Consider the following 18,456-nt stretch of genomic DNA (forward strand, 5'->3'; position numbering starts at 1 on the left):
AGAATTTTATTATGCCTCTTCACAGCCAGTGAAGCAACACGTGTGATTTAAAAATCATAAAGCAAAACCATGCATATTCCTGTAGTATCATTGTAAGTTAAACATTGGGAAATACATGAGTTTAAAACTAAGAGGTTTGGATGTACCATTTTAATATTTTATTGAGCAGTTTCATGAGAATTTATTATTTTTAAGTACAGTATTTGTTATCTTTCCTGCTATTCCATCCAGAAGGATCCCCCTAACACTTTGCATAAGATAATATAAAATTGCATCAGAGCTGCTCCTACCCCCTTGAGGCTCCATGCTTGTCTGCCCTTAATGATCTTATCAGCGAAGAGCCCCTGATAAGCTTCTTAAGAACCACGGAGTTTCCTGGAACATAAACTTAACTGTCTGCACTGTCTGACACTAAAGTTGTCCAGGGCGGAGAATAGCAATTATTTCTATTTCAAAGCAGTGTAAGAATACAGCCCATTGCACCTTGAAAATCCAATTGAAAAAAAATTCAATACAGTTGTCCAGAAGGGCTGAGATTAGACATGGGATATTCATATTCGGATCCCTGGGGATATGAATACAAATATCAACACCACAGGTGCTTGGGAAGTCCAGTCCTTTCCCCCACCAAACCAGGAGGTCCAATTACTGGTTGCTGCATGGTGCACAGGGCCAGCGTCATTCTCATTGTGCCAATCTCAGATGTAGCCCTGCTGGCGCTTCTCCACCTCCCTCACAGCTGACCGCTGACGGGGGGGGGGAGACTCATTATCCTGCCTCCTCGCTGGAATGATCAGCTGCATGGGGAGGCAGGGAAGCACCAGCTGGGCTACTTCTGCAGTGAGTGCGACAAAAACAGTGCCAGCCCCGTGTGCTGTGCGTTGACCAGTGATTGGACCTGCCAGTTCGGGAAGAGGGACTTGACCTCCCAGGCACCTGTGGTGCTAATCGCATTCGCATCTCTAGGGATACGAATATCCCATGTCTAGTTAAGATGTATTACCTTACTAGTCCCACAGAATGAAGTATGGAAAAAAGTAAAGATACTAACTTCTATCAACATCGTTTGTCTACTGGAAAGGTCACTATTCATATTTTATATGCAAAATTAAGGTCACTTTGCCCTAAATAATCCTGGGGGGGGGGAGCATTTACAGTTCAAAGTAGTGCTTTTGTAAATATATATATGTGCAGTCATTTATACAGTGTCTATTGAGCTGTGGTGGCGCTGCGGGTTAAACCAAAAGCCTCTGGGCTGCAAGGTCGTAAGATCAACGGTTCAAATCCACACAATGGAGTGAGTTCCCATCACTTGTCCCAGCTCCTGCCAACCTAGCAGTTCGAAAGCATGCAGAATATGAGTAGATAAATAGGTACCATCTCGGTGGGAAGGTCACTGCATTCTGTGTCTAGTCGCGCTGGCCACGTGACCACGGAAACTGTCTACGGACAAACGCTGGCTCTTTGGCTTGGAAACGGGGATGAGCAGCACCTCCTAGATTTGGACGCGACTGGACAAGTTGTCAAGTGGAACCTTTACCTTATACATATAGTGTGTATACAATTTAATGTCCTTTTACTTGTTTCTTACAGGCACAGGATCTGAACGTAATTGAAGAAGTCATTCGGATGATGTTGGAGATAATCAACTCTTGCTTTACAAACTCTCTGCATCATAACCCGAATTTAGTGTATGCATTGCTTTACAAGCGAGATCTTTTTGAGCAATTCCGAACTCATCCCTCTTTCCAAGATATAATGCAGAATATAGATCTGGTAAGTAGCTATGAATTCTCCATGGTACTTCAAAGTAACGTTGCAGGGAAGCAAATTCCAGCTGCTGGAGCCCTCCCCCTCATGGAAGACACAGTCTCAAGAGGAGATGGGTCTGTCTTTTGCTGGTGGCGTTTAAGCAGCGTCCGAATGACCATCCACTTGGGATGCTGCAGTTGCATAAACTGCAGATGTAATAAGCAGGGTGTCGGACTAGATAATCTTTCCTCTCTAGTTCTCTATGACCAGCACACAGATTTGTGATTATGAAATTAAAAAAAAAAGAAATACAAAGAACAAGAGTCTGTCCCCAGTTAAGATTCATAAGCCCAGAATATTTACAACTAAAGCCAGGCATCAAAAAGATGTGCCTATTGTGTTTTCCAGAATTCAGTGTAAAAAAATTCATCAGTAAAACAGCTAAGGAAGTGGCAAAGTGGCGTATGAAATTGTGCTGGTAGTGCTTTATTGATAGCCATCAACAGGAGTAGTACGTGTGGATTGGAACCTTGTATTTTTAGAGTCGTAGCTGAATGTTTTCACCCAAGGATCAAAGGCAGCTGACTGGGACGTTGTATTGCTGGGAAGGGCACGGGACAGTTCCAGCCCTATCATGAGGCAAAATGAGGTAGTTGTTTCAGACACCAGGTGTCTGAAGATAGTAGTATGAGGAAGACGGTAGTAGCAATCTCCTGGCCATTCTCTTGCATTGTAAGCAGCTACCACTTTCTAACCTGCGACCGCTATGTTAAGATATGAAGGATGTTCTTGTATCACAGTGATAGCAAGTGTCAGTGCTATCAGCACCTGTTGATGAAGTGGGGAGGGAGAGAGCACCGTCTTGTTCACTTGAAGAAGCAAAGTGTCTTGGCCAGCCTCAGCCCAGAGGAAAGCATTTTTAGAACTCTCCAACTTCTGTCCTGTAGTATCCGTTGGATCCCAAAAGGGGGGGGGAGAGCTTTAGTCTTCGATCTTAAGTGTCGTTTGACCATACATTATGTATTCTATGGCCATAACTAGGGGGTCATAACTTACAGGACCAAATTATACTTCCTCTAGGGGGCAAACTAGCCCTTCAAGAGGTGTGTGGTGGAGAAACATTACATTTCCAAGAGAACAGAGGTGGTACAAATGACATTCCATCAAGTCATCATGAAGCATTTCATCACTTACTTGCATTGGCTGGTCTAAGGTTTCTTAATTTCAGTATCTTTCATTGGCCTGTTAAGATGACTGTTTCTAAATTTCCCTATTCTGCTGCTGTAATGTATTTTAAATCAACATATCTTTTATTGTGCTTTTGTAAGCCATTCTTGCATGATGGCATATAACTGCACCTGTGTTGTAGGGTGGGAGTAGATATTAATATTCTCTGCTTTACTGGAAGACTACTGAGGTATTAATGCCAGTTTCTCTTGTAGGCAACATAGACAAGACAGGGTATAAGCAGGCAATTCAATTCTCATTTGTGCAACAACTTGAAATACTGTAAATCTTTTTTTTCAATTTTTTTTATTTTTTAACATAAGGGATGACAGAAAGGAAAAAGGGAATTGGAATTAATGAGGAAGAGGAGAGACAATAACATACCAACATCCATTCTATACCTATAGCCATATCAAGATTTTAAGTTATTCTGTTTACTCTTTTCTGCCTTCTAGATTAAGTTCTCATTTAAATATATGCTATTTACACGCTGCCTGTTAATTCAGTCCAGTTGTTGAATAGATCCCATCTTTCTGTTGCCTTTTGCAAGGGATAGTCCTTCATGACTTCTGATTAGGAATATCCATTTCTGCTATTTCCCGTATTTTTTCAATAAGATCTTCTTGTTTCGGTACCGTCGGACTTTTCCAATTGGAAAATTGGAACTTGAAATAAATCTTAATACTGTACCTACCCCAACCATTCTAAAACCCCTTGAAAGAGCAGAATCTTGAAAACCAGTCAACAAGTGGTAATAGGTTTGGATCTACGCTGGATTGATCTACACTGAATGTTGGGAATTATAATTTGTTAAAAAGCGTCTAGCAGAAATACTTAATTTTTTTCAAATGTAATTTTTCTATAAAACGATTTTATAAAAATATTTTGCCCATGATCTGGTTTCTTTAATCTGAAAAGCCTTGGAGGAGCTTTTCATGCATAAGTATTTAAAATATTTTCAGCTTTCAATCATCTGCAGGAGTAGCCTACATCACAATAAAAGTTCTTGTATTGAACCCCATATAACACAACTACAACACAGTATAATGATAAAAGAAATAAGAAATAAGCCAGAACATCGTTATGCAAACTAGAATGGATTTAGTTCATTTGGTAAGTGGACCCACTGAATCAGCAAGAGCTCCTTGAATCCAAACTAAACCTAATTGATTTGTTGAGTCAGTTTTAGCTGGGACTAATAATTGGATTTAGCCCTTTTCACTGCTGGCTAAAACTCAACATCAAGGAAGCCCACTGAGTCTCCTTCAAGAGGGAGTTCTATAATCCAGGTGCCACAGCTTCACCTAGGAAGGGGGGTGGCTGCATCTGGGCCTTGGAAGGTTCTATATTGTATAACCATCAACTTCTCATATGACAGGGTAGCATGAAATGAGAAAAGGCAATCATATAGGTATACTAGCCATGGCAATTTTGATTGCTAAATGACAATGTGGATGTAATCCACAAAAGGTTGTGATAAAACAAATCTGTTTTGTGTTAAAAGTGTCATGCTACTCTGTTGTTCATTGCAACATTTGCACACAGCTCCCTGAGATCGGTATCTGTTTCCAGAGAAGAGGAATTTCCATGTAATCATCTTCTCGATGGTCTTTACCAGAAGTCATGCCATTCCTCCATGAACGAAGCCCCTGTTTCCCATCTTCAGACTAAATTTAATTGCCGATCTCTACGGCTTGTGGACTTCTATTGTCCATCCACCCATTTTCTGTTTTTGTTTTTTTTCCACCTTCTAGCCTGTTGAGAAAAATTCTGGAGAACTTTAAAACATGCATAATTTGTAACACTGCAATTAGTCTTAATAAAGGCTTGCCCTGTCTCTGTCCCGGCTGCTTTGGTTAGTGCCAAGAGAAGCTAAAATGCAAATGAGGCATGCTATGCTGCTCATAGTCATAAGCCTGCAAATGCATGTATTGTTTGCAAAACTACAGGAATTACGCTGCCTGGTTTTTTTGGGACTGATCTGTAACCACTTTCATATTGTATAGATAGAAAACAGCTGGTTCACTTGGTAACTAGAAATAATACGATTTCTGTCTTCACTTAACTGCTGAAGTTTGTTCCAGAATTCAGTGGACGTCTACTCTGCAGAATATGACGGGGCTCTTGCTAGTAATTCCTAATGCTGAACTGATGTCCTAAATGTTACCAAACCTTAGTTATTTATTACTTTGTTCAGTTGGGGATTTTCCTGCAAGATGAATAAGTCTGATAAGTACCCAAAAAATCCATCTCAAACACCAGGAAGAGGGAGTTTTGGTTTTAAGTAAAGAATGACTACAGGCATTTACATCCGTTGCCAGTGGCTAGCTTTTCTGTTTGTAGACAGGAGATTCATTTGGTATGAAAAGGGAGGCTATTTTTCTGTGCTTAATAGAGATTCAGTAGGACTTACTATATTTAAAAAAAGAGAAGTACTTGTAGTTGTAAGCAGGAGATATTATAAGGGAATCATTTTACTGTGCACAGCTTGTTGTTGTTCTGTGGTGTCAAGATGGAGCCAACTTAATAGGGCTTTCAAGTGAGAAAATTAAGGAGGGTTTTTATCAGTTCCCCAGTGAATTTCCATGGTTGAGCAAGGATTCACACTCTGGTCTTCAGCCTGTCACTCTATTCAGTACACCACATTGGGTATCCCAGCTTTTCATCTTATAGACAGCTTATCAGGGGACAATTTGCAGATTCTTGTCTGTCAGTTTCTCTGCCGGTCTTGCAGCTGTCTGTCTATCCACTTTTTATAAACAGGGAGTATTGATCTATAGCACAAAGCTGCTAGAAAAGAGCCAAGTTCTTCAAACCTTATTTCTGCCATGAATTCACTGGATAGCTGGAGAGAAACCACTCTTTCTTGGTTATAATCTGAGAGGGAGCAACAAGACATGCAAAACAAGCCACTGAGGACTGAGCACGTCACAGATGTTTGAGTATCCGTTGTAAAAGAAGAATTGAAAATTTTAGGAGTAAGGATGGGTTGCTCTGAATGAGTCCGGGCAGTTTTTATACACCAGCTTTCCCTAATCCAAATATTTTAATTTCCAAATATTTTAGATGACAACTCCAGTTATCTCTAGCCATGACTAGACTTTTGTCCAACATATCTGGAGGTTGTCAGGTTGGAGAAGGCTAGTCTATAGTAGCGTATTACATACCTGTATTGATATCATATCATGTCACATCATATTGTATTTATTTTATTTATTTAAAACAGTTTAACCCGCCTTTCTTCTCAAAAAAAAGTTGTAAAAAGACAGTGTGTAGACGCTAAAAACAGCAGGTATACAAATATTTAAAAAGAATTAAACAGATATTACATTTAAAACATTAATAAAATCAGTACTAAAACACATTTAAAACAACAGAGCACAACCTTTTATTTAAAAACCCACCAGTTATTAAGGGAAAGCTTGCCTAAACAGAAAGGTTTTTGCCTGCTTGTGGAAGGATAGCAATGACGGGGCCAGACATATCATATCATATCATATCATATTGTGTATAATCATCAGCAGGAACCCTGAACAGGGTCAAGCAGCGATAGGAAACAAGAAAGTATCGCAGCATTTTGTAGCAGGTCCTCCTTATTTTAATTGTAATAAAGTTGGAGCTTCTGTGGCTTGTAATGTTTCCTTTGTGATATTAGTTATTTTTAGAAGAACCTTGTTTAGGATTTATGGCAACAAGTGATTAGAATCAGTAGACTAGTTCTTTCTTGACTGTAGAAGTGCTTTTCCTATCGAATTTCCTTTGCTTTGTATTTCTGAAAAGCCCGTCTTTGCAAATTTGACAAGTCTCCTGCCCTAAGAAGTATAGTGATGCCTGTACTTGTTTGCAGCAGTGGTGTCTCATTTGAATCTCAGAGTAATCAGACCATCAGCCTTCTTTTGTTTTACTAATAGCAGGAGAGTTGAAAGGGCCTGATTAGGCTTAAGGGCTCCAGTTGGGTGTCTAGCTCTGCAGTATAATGGCGTCTCAAGCAGGTTATTGCCCTGCAGTAAACTATTTCCCAGTCCTGGGAGAAGAATTATCAAAGGGACCTTAGCACTCCCAATGACTTGGGTTGTGCTTCACTATATGCATTACTCTACTGGCTTCTCAAGATTGTATGTATGATTACAGATACTGTATATCAGATGCTTTTCTAGACCTGCTTTCCTTTAAGACATAAGACATAAGACATAAGACATAAGAAATTTATTTGTCATTGCGCTCACAAGTGGGTGCAACGAAATGAGGTGCTCTTCCCCAAGGTAAAACTGGACAACACTACAAAAAAAAAGTTAAAATATACACAACTTTCACCATCCAAATATAGATACCCCGTTTTCTCTCAGCAATTAAAAAGTCCACCAAAAACTTATGGCCCCGCATTTAAACTCAATACTGCACTTGGGTAAAAACTGTTCTTGAATCTGCTTGTCCTTGCTTTCAATACCCTGAATCTCCTTCCTGATGGTAATAGTTTAAAGAGCTGATATCCCGGATGAGAGGAGTCTTTCAGTATGTTAGATATCTTCCTCTTACATCTGTTCTTATACAATTCTTCCAAAGAGGGGAGTGAACAGCCAATGATGTTTTGGGCCGTCTTGATCACCCCTTGAATTGCCTTTTTCTCTGCCACTGTGCAGCTCGTGAACCATACACAGAGACAGTAGGATAATATGCTCTCAATCGAACTCCGATAGAAGGTGATTAATAAACTCTCAGTCAATTGTTGCTTTCTAAGAATCCTTAGAAAATACAACCGTTGTTGTGCCTTCCTGATTAACGCAGCGGTGTTTGCACTCCAAGTCAGGTCATTTGTTATGATAGTCCCAAGAAACTTACATTCAACCACCTGTTCCACACAAACTCCATCTATATACAGTGGCTGAATGTCTGCTCTTTTTTTCCTATAGTCCACTATGAATTCCTTGGTTTTTTGGATGTTAAATAAAAGATTGTTTTTTTTGCACCAGCGGGATAGCTGTAATACCTCGTCCCGATACGCAGACTCATCATCCCCAGAGATAAGTCCTACTAGTGTAGTATCATCTGCAAATTTGATAATCCTATTACTGGGATGGTTATTGGTGCAATCTGATGAATAAATGGAGAACAGTAGTGGACTAAGGACACAGCCTTGTGGAGTGCCAGTGCTGAGTATTTTGTCAGTAGAGATGTAGTCATTCAGTTTAACCCTTTGTGGACGATTTGTTAAAAAATCCCAAATCCACAGACAGATAGAATCTGGAAAATCAAGATCTTTAAGTTTGTCTATTAATCTGTAGGGTATAATGGTGTTAAAAGCAGAGCTAAAGTCCGCGAACAGCATTCTTACATAATTCCCTTGTGTTTCCAAGTGGGATAAAGCCATATAAAGCACAGTATTGATTGCATCCTCGGTTGATCTATTTTCTTTATAAGCAAACTGAAGCCCATCAAAGGGATCAGGAAGGCAGGAGATAATATATTTCCGAACTAACTGCTCAAAGCACTTCATTAAGATTGAAGTTAGTGCCACCGGCCTGTAGTCATTCGGACTGTTTGTAGGCAACTTTTTAGGCAGTGGAACGATGACGGAAGCCTTGAGACAGACGGGAACTGCGCATAGTGTCAGGGATCGATTAAAAATTATAGTCCATATCCCGGCTAGCTGATCAGCACAGTCTTTTACCACCCGACCAGGAATTAAGTCGGGTCCAGCTGCTTTTCTGGAGTTAACCACTTTCATAGTCTGTCTCACATCCTGCTCATTCACAATGAAGGGGGGACTCTGCTGAGTAAATGATGGCAAACGAACAGTTTCAGTTTGATCGATCTCGAATCGAGCAAAAAAGTTGTTCAACTCCTCAGCCACCTCCACGCCTCCGCCCGAGGAAACCTTTTTTGCTTTGTAGTTTGTTAGTTGTTGAACCCCCTGCCAAACTTGCCTCATGTTATTGCTGAGAAAGCAGTCTTCAATTCTCCTCTTGTATTCGGCCTTAGCTTGCTTAATGCCTCTCCTCAAGTTCGTTCTTGCTGCACTGTAGTCTAGATCATCCCCAGACTTAAAAGCCTTATTTCTAGCATACAACAGGCGTCTAACCTTCCCGGTCATCCAAGGTTTTTGATTGGGATAAACCCGGATACGTTTATCCACTGTGACCGTGTCAATACAGTGTGCCATATACCCTAACACTGCAGCTGTATGTTCTTCCAGATCAGGATGGTCAAAAACTTCCCAATTCGTTTGTTCAAAACAGTCCTTTAACTGCTCCATTGCTCCTTCCGGCCAGCTTTTCACTGTCTTGACTACTGGCCCTGACTGTTTTCTCAGAGGAATATACTCCGGAGCTAAAAACAGGGACATATGGTCAGACTGGCCCAAGTGTGGCAATTGTAATATCCTGTATCCATTTGCAATATTTGTGTAAACCTTATCTAAGGTGTTCAGCCCCCTAGTAGCACACCTTACATGTTGATGGAATTTGGGGAGGACTGCACGTAGATCTACATGATTGAAGTCTCCTGCAATAATGTATACAGCATCCGGAAATTTACTTTGCAAGTTGCCAATTTCATCGCCCAGATGACCCAGCGCCAAATCCGCATTTGCATCCGGCGGAATATAAACAACAAGAATAATTACAACGCTGAATTCCCGTGGAAGGTAAAAAGGTCTGCATTTAACAGACAGATATTCCAGCTCCAAAGAGCTATGACGTGTTATAATCTCTGAGTTTGTGCACCAGCTCTCTCTAACAAACACGCACAATCCTCCTCCTCTGCACTTCCCCACATTCCTGTCTCTGTCCAAACGATGTAATAAAAAACCTTCCATATCAATAACAGTGTTTGGAATAGTGGGGTTCAGCCAGGTTTCAGTGATTAACAGCACGCAACAGTTTTTCACAAACTTACTTGAGGAGACCTGTAACCTTAAGTCATCCATCTTGTTTGCCACTGATCTGGCATTAGTCAGAAAGAGACTTGGGAGTGGTAGTCGCTTTGTCTGTTTTTGCAGCCTATACAAAACACCAGCCCTACAGCCCCTTTTCTTCTTCCTCTCCTTACGTTTCCTTTTCCTTCTCACTCTCGCTTTTGCCGGAATTACAGTCCACAGGGAGCCGGGGGACCTTGCAATCTCTGATGGTATGCCATGTTTCCAAATAAACTTAGCTGTTATCTCCTGTTTACATTGTAATCCAATCCTCATAAGTTCACAATTGCTGTAGAGTATATTCACTCCACCGGAGGTATTCACAACACCAGATAATACACACAAAAACATCCATAAAGAACGCCAAGTTGAAGAGCACTGAGCTGCAGCACCTGAATGCGCGGCCATTTCCAACTGTCATTCCAACTGTCAACTTTAAGCTTCCTTGCCAAAAACAAAAAGGTTATATGGGACGTGGGGTGAAAGATACTCAAGTTAATGGAGCCGTCATGATTCTGGGAATTATCACAAGCTAAAAGAGCCTCACTTTTTACAGCCGATTTTCTTAGGAAACGTTCCTCCTTTTTAAATATATCTTAACAGCAGTAGAAGAAGTCCATGACCATCAAGATTAACCAATAATGGTTCAGGTATGAGTTGTTCATTGAGAGAGTGCAGATGGAGAAGAAACCAAATTAACCTGGGGACTGCAGGTGTAAGTGCAAAAGGAGAATTTTGTTTGTATGTGTGCAAGGGATAAACATGGAATTGGATATGTGTTGGACACAGAAAAAATTAAGGGTGGTCTAAAGCAAGCATTCTCAACAGGGGCCATATGGCTGCTTGAGGAGGGCCCTGGCACATTTGAAAGGGGCCACAGACCAGAAACAATTCTTCACACACCACCTTATGAGGTTCATTATGTGGCTTATACAATCTTAATTCAGACCAAATTTCTTTCGCATTATGTTCATGGGTGTAGCAAAAAAAAAAAAAAAAAAACTCTTGATAATGGCGGCCTTTCTCAACCTTGGGTAACCCGGGTGTTCTTGGATGCAACTCAGAGAGGTCCTTACCATTAGCTATGCTGGCCGTGGTCTCTGGGAGTTGCAGTCCAAGAACCCTTGGATTACCCAAGGCTGGGGAGAGAGCCTGCGATCTAAAGCCAAAATTACTGGACCCCCCCCCTCCCCGCCCCTCATTTCCCCTGATAATCCTCAGTGGCAAAAAAAAAAAAAAAAAAACCACGCTGGTTTCTTTTTTCCTTGCTTTCTTCCTCTTTTTGAGCCAGCAAAGCAGGGTTTTAGCGTGCAGGAGGGGATGCAGGAAGAAGAGGGGATTGTTCCCGTCCTTCTTGTGTTCTGAGAGGTACAGGCACCGTGACAGTTTTAGATAAGCCCTGTGTCAGTAAGGTGATGCCGAAAAGCAGTGTGCATGGATCTTGCACATTGGGAGTGGGAGTTGTGTGGAGTGTGAGATCAGTGGGTTGGAAAGGGTTGAGGCCAAGTGAAGGAGAGACCTGTGGATTTGTGCTTGGCAAGACAGGCCCAAATACAAGATTCTATCACCTGTTTGCCTTTCCATGGAATGGCTGTGTCGGCTCTTTAGGACTTGGCACATCCCTGCCGTGGAAAACATTTTGTGGTGGTTCTCATGACACCTCCAACGTCCAACTCTGTCCATCATTGGCAAAGTCTGGAGACCCCTTTTAGTACATTCAAACCAGTTGATGTACTTTATATCCTTTCAACAGCCCTGTGATAGACATTTTTTTATTACTCAGCCTGAAAATAAGGGAGGAGACTAAGGAAACAGCATCTTGCTAACCCTACGGAGAGTGCAGGGGTAAAGTGTGGTTTGCACTGGGGACGTGGTGTAGTCTGCAGCTTAGTCTCTTGGCACTAGTCTGTGTTCATATTTATTTGAACCACAACATATTTGAGCAAGCTGTAGATTTACGAAGAACACTGCTTAAAATTCCCTCCACAATATTATTGAATTGTGAATTATTATCTGTACTGTCACATTAGATAGGTGGTTGACAAATATCCACCAAGAAGACACTGGTGCTTCATTGTCATGATTCCCCAGTCAAACCTCCCTCTCTATCGCCACTCAGCCACACTGCTCTTGCTCATCTAGGGGTGAGTCGCCCAGGGGGAGTCAGATGCATTGAACTCCATGGAAAGGAAAGCTTGACCAAGAAACTATGCCATGGTTTACAGCAGTGGGATTATGATGCCAGAACTCTCCTGTGTTTTTTTTTTAAATAGTTCTTAGGAACTGACTTTCTTGGAGCAGTTTTTCCCCCTGTGAAACAAGTGAAGTTTAAAAGATGGAAACATGTGGTTCTTCAACGTGGTTCTCCATGAATCCACACTAGTGGGTTTAGACAGCGCCTGCGCTGGCCTCTCGGAATTTTCTAGAGCTGTAAGAGAAAAGTAACAATGTTCGAGGCTACCCTTTACCGCGCATGTCTAGCCCGCCAATGGCTCAGTTCCATTTTTCCGCCAGTGAGTTGGGACCTCTCGTTAGAGCTTTGCCTTCTTAGTTCGTTTTTAGCGAACTATTTTTCTTCTATTTCCCTGGCTACCCTGACTTCGGACCATTTTCTGACTACGCTTCTGCCTCTGGTGATTTTCTCGGTGAACTGTGCCTTTATCCGGCTTTGATTACCTCAAAAGGCCTCCCGCTGGGGCCTAATAGGCCTTAACGGGCTCCCCGCTGAGGCGCCACGCGCCTGCAGGAATCTTTCAATTATCCCTTATTGGACTTCCTTTCTTGCTCTTTTCGACGCGACTTAGTCAATCGGACCCTCCACTACGGTTGCTTTTTTCCTCCTTCCTCTTGGTCTATGCCTCCTAAAGAAAAGCCATCTCCCAGGAGAGGACCCTTTCGCCTCTGCACCGCGTGCTCCAGGAAACTTCCCTTTCAGGACGGACATTCCCTCTGTTTGTATTGCCTGGGGGAATCGCACGCGGTGTCCCATTGTAGGCATTGCAAGCAGTTCACAAAGGTTACTCTCAAGGCGCGCCAGCAACGCCTGAAGTATTTTCTGTGGAAACAGACTCTGTCCGCTTCCCAACCCTCTCAAATGGAGGCTGTACCCTCTACCTCCTCCGTGCGCTCCGAAGTCAAAGTCGTCTCGGCGCCGGAGCCATCTAAGGGAAAGGGACCTAAGCAATCCTCTAAGGACAAGTCCAAGAAGAGGAAGACCCCGTCTACCCTCACCTCCGCTTCGGTCTCCCTGTTCACATCGGCCGAGTCCTCGGTTCCACCGGTGTCGGAGCCTCTGAAAAAGAAAAAAGCGTCGACAAAGTCATCATCGAGAGCTAAGGAGCTTACCCTCGTCGTTCCATCCTTCTTGACATCATTGCCCTCTCCTTTACTTGAGGATTCGTCTCGAGACCGGGAGTCGGTGTCGGACTTGGCTCCCTCGTTGCCTCCTCATCAGGAGCCGCCGTCCGTTGTCGAGAAGTCACCGACAACGAGCCACTTGGAAAAAATAGTGGCTGATTTACCGGGCGTCCCTCGCAGCCCCATTCTAACCGGGCTAGGGACGGGATCTCGATCCTCGACGCCGGGATCCCCAGGCTCCAAGTCTCCATCCACACCAGTGAGACCTGCTAAGCCTGTTGAGGCCCCCTCTCCTCGGCTTCCAGCATCCGAGTTAGAGGAGGAGCCTGCGCCTAAGAAGCCCCGGCGCCACCGCAAACGTAAACGCGGTTCTGGTGCCGATAGGCATAAGAGACACCGACGTCGGGACTACTCTTCCTCCGACTCCGATGATAGCAGGGATAGGAAAAGGTCCCGTCGTCGGCGTCGTAGGCGGGACTATTCCACTGAGTCCTCGTCCTCGACTTCACGCGATCGACGTCGACGTCGAAAGAGGTCCCGATATACCTCTTCTTCCTCGTCGTCTGCATCACCGCCCAGGAAAGGTCGACACGGCAAGCGTCCGATCGTGGACAAACCCGCTCCCTCGGTACCGGTCAAGCCGGCTGACCCTCCAAGTCGACCACCACCACCTTCTCCTCCGGTGCGCCCGGTGCCTGAACCTGTACCTCAGGCACCTCGACCTCGTAAGACTTCTAAGACTAAGGATACAGACTCTCGTCCTAGCATCCTCCAGTCTTCTGATGAGGAAAGCCAAGACCCTCACTCCTCTTCTGAGCAAGAGGATGGCAACACTTCTGAGGCTTCTCTGGATCTACCACCTCCAGGAGAACCCCTGGGCTCAGATGCAGCTGACATCCATCCCTCCTCCCCATCTGAGGACTTCTCCTCTTATCCTCAGATGGTTTCTAGGATGGCTGCAGCACTCAAGTTGGAGATAGAAAAATCCCCTTCGCGTGCAGACGACCTGATTTTTGGGGATATCCACCTCGCAAGGTCTCGTCCTGTCAGTCTCTCTTACGTGCCTGAGCTTATGGACCTTCTCAAGGAATATTGGCAGCACCCTGCTGATCCTCCCAATATGTCCAGGCGTACTGAGAACATGTACCGAGTACATGGGGATGATACCTCGTTCTTGCTAAAGCATCCTGCTCCCAATTCCTTGGTGGTAGAGTCTAGTGTTTCCAGATTGCCAGCTAAAGGTCATCCAACTCCGACCACTAAGGAGGGCAAGGACTTGGAAGTTTTGGGCAGACGGCTCTATTCTATGACTACTTTTGCACTCAGAGCTCTCAATTACTTAGTGGCTATGGGTGCATACCAGAAACAACTATGGGAACGAGTCTTGCCAGCCCTACAAGTGGCCCCGGAAGACATCAGGCAGACTTGTCTCAATGCCCATGCGGAGGCCTTAACCGTTTCCAAACACCAACGCTTAGCCTCCCGCCATGTCGCTGATGCCAATGCGAGAAACTTGGCATCCATCATTACTTTAAGAAGGCACGCCTGGCTTCGTTCTGCTAATATTGTGGAGGACATCAAGGCTAGGATCAAAAACCTGCCCTTTGATGCTACAGGACTATTCAATGGCTCCACTGATGAGAACCTCGAGAGCCTACACAAGAGCAAAAAGACGGCAAAATCCTATGCAGTGCAGCAGCAGCCCAGGACCTCCAAATTTCAGTGGAGGCCTAGATCCCAGCAACAACCCTACCAACAGCAGACCTACCAACAACCTGGTCCTTCAACTTACCGTTCGTTCCGCTCTCAAGCAGCTCCACGTTCTTCTCAGGCTTCTTCGTCGGCTTCCAGCTTCAAGCCTCAGGCCTACAAACGGCAGTCCTTCAAACCTGGGGGGAAAAGGTCAAAACAATATCTTTGACTCTCATCATCCCATCCGGTCCATCAGGTCATGCACAAGACTTTCTCCTTACCTTCTCAACTGGAACAGGATTACCCAGGACACCTGGGTCTTGAACATTACCTCCTCTAGGCTGGATCAAGCCTACCTCGTTCGATCCCATCCTAGAGGACGAGATTCTCACCCTTCTACAGAAGCAGGCCATCCAGATAGTTCCTCAAAGAGACATCCTGAACGGGTTTTACTCCCGGTATTTCACTGTTCCGAAGAAGGACGGCGGTCTGCGTCCCATACTAGATCTGAGGGACCTCAATTCTTACCTCAGGCCTCGTCGCTTCAGGATGGTCACTTTAGAAGGGATCCTTCACCTGTTGAAGAAAGGAGACTGGTTTGTGGTGGTGGACCTCAAGGATGCCTACTTCCACGTGACGATACACCGGAAATTCAGAAAGTATCTCCGTCTCATGTTCAAGGACACGGTATACCAGTTCGTGGCTCTTCCCTTCGGTCTAGCCTCGGCACCGAGGACCTTTACCAAATGTATGGCCCCGGTGGCGGCTTACCTGAGGTTGCAAGGCATCCAAATTTACCCGTACATCGACGATTGGCTCATCGTTTCCAGCTCCAAACCCAGGGCATACCGGGACACTCGTTATGTCCTCAACACTCTTCAAGCCCTGGGACTATCCATCAATTACGAGAAGTCTCATCTAGAGCCCTCCCAAACGATGGATTACATAGGAGCACGTCTCGATGCAGTACAAGCTCGCATGTTCCTTCCTCTAGAACGCATCCACAAGATCAGGAAGGCAGTTCACAAGTTCAAACCGCGACGCACGGTGTCGGCCAAGCTCGCTCAACATCTGCTTGGCCTCATGGCATCGACAACAGCCACCTTGTCTCATGCACGGCTCAAAATGCGCTCCCTGCAAATTTGGCTCCTCACCCTGTTCGATCCAGAGACAGACAGCCAAAGAAAGCGTCTCAGGGTCACACCAGAACTGGCAAGTCAACTAGAGTGGTGGACATTCCTCCCTCATCTCTTGGTCGGCAGACCTTTCAGACCCATTCTGCTTACCAGGCAGGTCACCACGGATGCGAGCCCAATGGGTTGGGGAGCCCACTGCGAGGGTCATCAGATCAATGCCCTCTGGACCCCAGAAGAATCCACGCTGCACATAAACCATTTGGAGATGTTGGCGGTCATAAAAGCCCTCAGAGCCTTTCTTCCCCTGGTGAGGGGCAGGGCCATACAACTAGTCACGGACAACACCACCACGATGTTCTATGTGAACAAGCAGGGAGGCACAAGATCAAAGTCTCTTCTGTTCCTCACTATTCAGCTGTGGGAGTGGTGCTACCAGCAACACATCTTTCCGGTAGCCATCCACATTGCTACGACGGACAATCAGCTGGCGGACGACTTGAGTCGTCGCTCTGCTCAGACCCACGAGTGGGAATTGGATCAGCAAGTGTTCCTCAAACTTTGTCGGATGTGGGGTCAACCGCGAGTAGACGTGTTTGCGACCCTCAGCAACAAGAAGTGTCTGCATTACGCTTCTCGGGCCGGGAAAGGAAAGGACTCCCTCGGGGATGCTTTTATGATCCCTTGGGATGTGGGACTACTCTACCTGTTCCCTCCGCTACCTCTTCTGCAGAGAACTATCATCAGAGCCTTGCGAATGAAAGCGGAGGCGATCCTAATCGCCCCTTGGTGGCCACGTCGACCGTGGTTCTCCACACTATTTCAGAATGCAGTGGACTACATGACATTACCATCGCATCCACATCTTCTCACTCTGGACGAAGGGAAGATTCTGCATCCCGACCTGGAAACCCTCCACTTGACAGCGTGGAGGATTCCCCATCACTAGTTGAGGTCATTGATAAAGCTCGTAAACCAGCAACAAAGTTGCTTTATCAATATAAATGGAGAAGTTTTCTGAAGTTTGCTAGGGAGCGCAACCTACAGTCTTCCCCAGTGTCTTTGTCTACTCTCCTACTTTACCTCAGACATCTTTTTGATTTTGGATTGTCCAAGTCTACTCTAAAGGTTTACACGGCAGCTATTGTGGCTTTTCAACCTCAGGGTTCTGAGTCATCCCGCTGGTTTTCACACCCAACACTTAAAGCCTTTCTCAAGGGTTTAAGCAACATGAGACCACCGTTGAAGAAGCCAGTGCCACAATGGTCCTTACAGACTGTCTTACACAGCCTCACCAGGCCTCCCTTTGAGCCTATGACCTCCTGTGACCTTAAGTTCTTGTCATTCAAAGCCTTGTTCCTAGTGGCCATCACTTCGGCCAGGAGGGCTAGTGAACTCGCAGCTTTGCGTGCAGATTCTCCCTATCTTCAATTCTACAAGGATAAAGTTGTCTTGCATCCTGATGTTTCCTTTCTTCCTAAGGTGGTTTCTGAGTTCCACGTTAACCAGCCTTTGGTTTTACCAACGTTGTTTCCTGAAGCAGTGACAGATGTTGAGCGCATGCTTCATTCTTTGGACGTTCGAAGGGCACTTGCCTATTATGTTTCAAGGACTAAAGATTTTAGGAAGTCTCCTAGGCTGTTTCTTTGCTTCTATGGTCAGCAAAAGGGTTCAGCTGCTTCGTCGTCCTCTCTTTCTAGATGGTTGGTCTCCACAATTTCTTTGGCCTATGAACTACAACACAGACCTATTCCTGAGGGTCTTAAAGCCCATTCAACTAGGGCTGTGGCCACTTCTACAGCTTTACTACGAGGAGTCGATATTCAAGAAATTTGCAGATCGGCTACCTGGTCTAATGTGTCCACGTTTGTCACGCATTACAAGTTGGACCTTCGGGCCAAGAATGAGACCAAGTTTGGAAGGGCTGTCCTTACGTCATTGCTACAATGACGGCCCACCATCCAGTAAGTTTGCTTGCTAGTCACCCACTAGTGTGGATTCATGGAGAACCACGTTGAAGAAGGACAGGTTACTTACCTGTAAACATGGTTCTTCAAGTGGATTCTCCATGAATACACACGTCCCGCCCGGCCTCCCCACATGTCCGTCATTGGAATCGAGTCCCAACTCTTCTTTGTGGCGGGCATATGGAACTGAGCCGTTGGCGGGCTAGACATGCGCGGTAAAGGGTAGCCTCGAACATTGTTACTTTTCTCTTACAGCTCTAGAAAATTCCGAGAGGCCAGCGCAGGCGCTGTCTAAACCCACTAGTGTGTATTCATGGAGAATCCACTTGAAGAACCATGTTTACAGGTAAGTAACCTGTCCTTTATTTTCAGCATAGGGCAGTGGGAAATGATTTGATGATACCCAGTTGGAGGA

General features: G+C 44.8%; 1 protein-coding gene across 3 annotated transcripts in view; it reads left to right on the forward strand.

The window, feature by feature from the left end:
• DYM (dymeclin) overlaps window positions 1–18,456 on the forward strand; it is a 238,828-nt gene that overhangs the window by 179,448 nt on the left and 40,924 nt on the right. For all 3 annotated transcript variants that reach the window (XM_072992948.2, XM_072992946.2, XM_078384136.1), the window contains one exon: window positions 1,594–1,776. In XM_072992948.2, the coding sequence (XP_072849049.2) occupies window positions 1,594–1,776 (183 nt within the window). The remainder of the gene's footprint in view (window positions 1–1,593; window positions 1,777–18,456) is intronic.

This window comes from Pogona vitticeps, chromosome 2 (genome assembly GCF_051106095.1).
Source record: "Pogona vitticeps strain Pit_001003342236 chromosome 2, PviZW2.1, whole genome shotgun sequence".
NCBI classification, from domain to species: domain Eukaryota; kingdom Metazoa; phylum Chordata; class Lepidosauria; order Squamata; family Agamidae; genus Pogona; species Pogona vitticeps.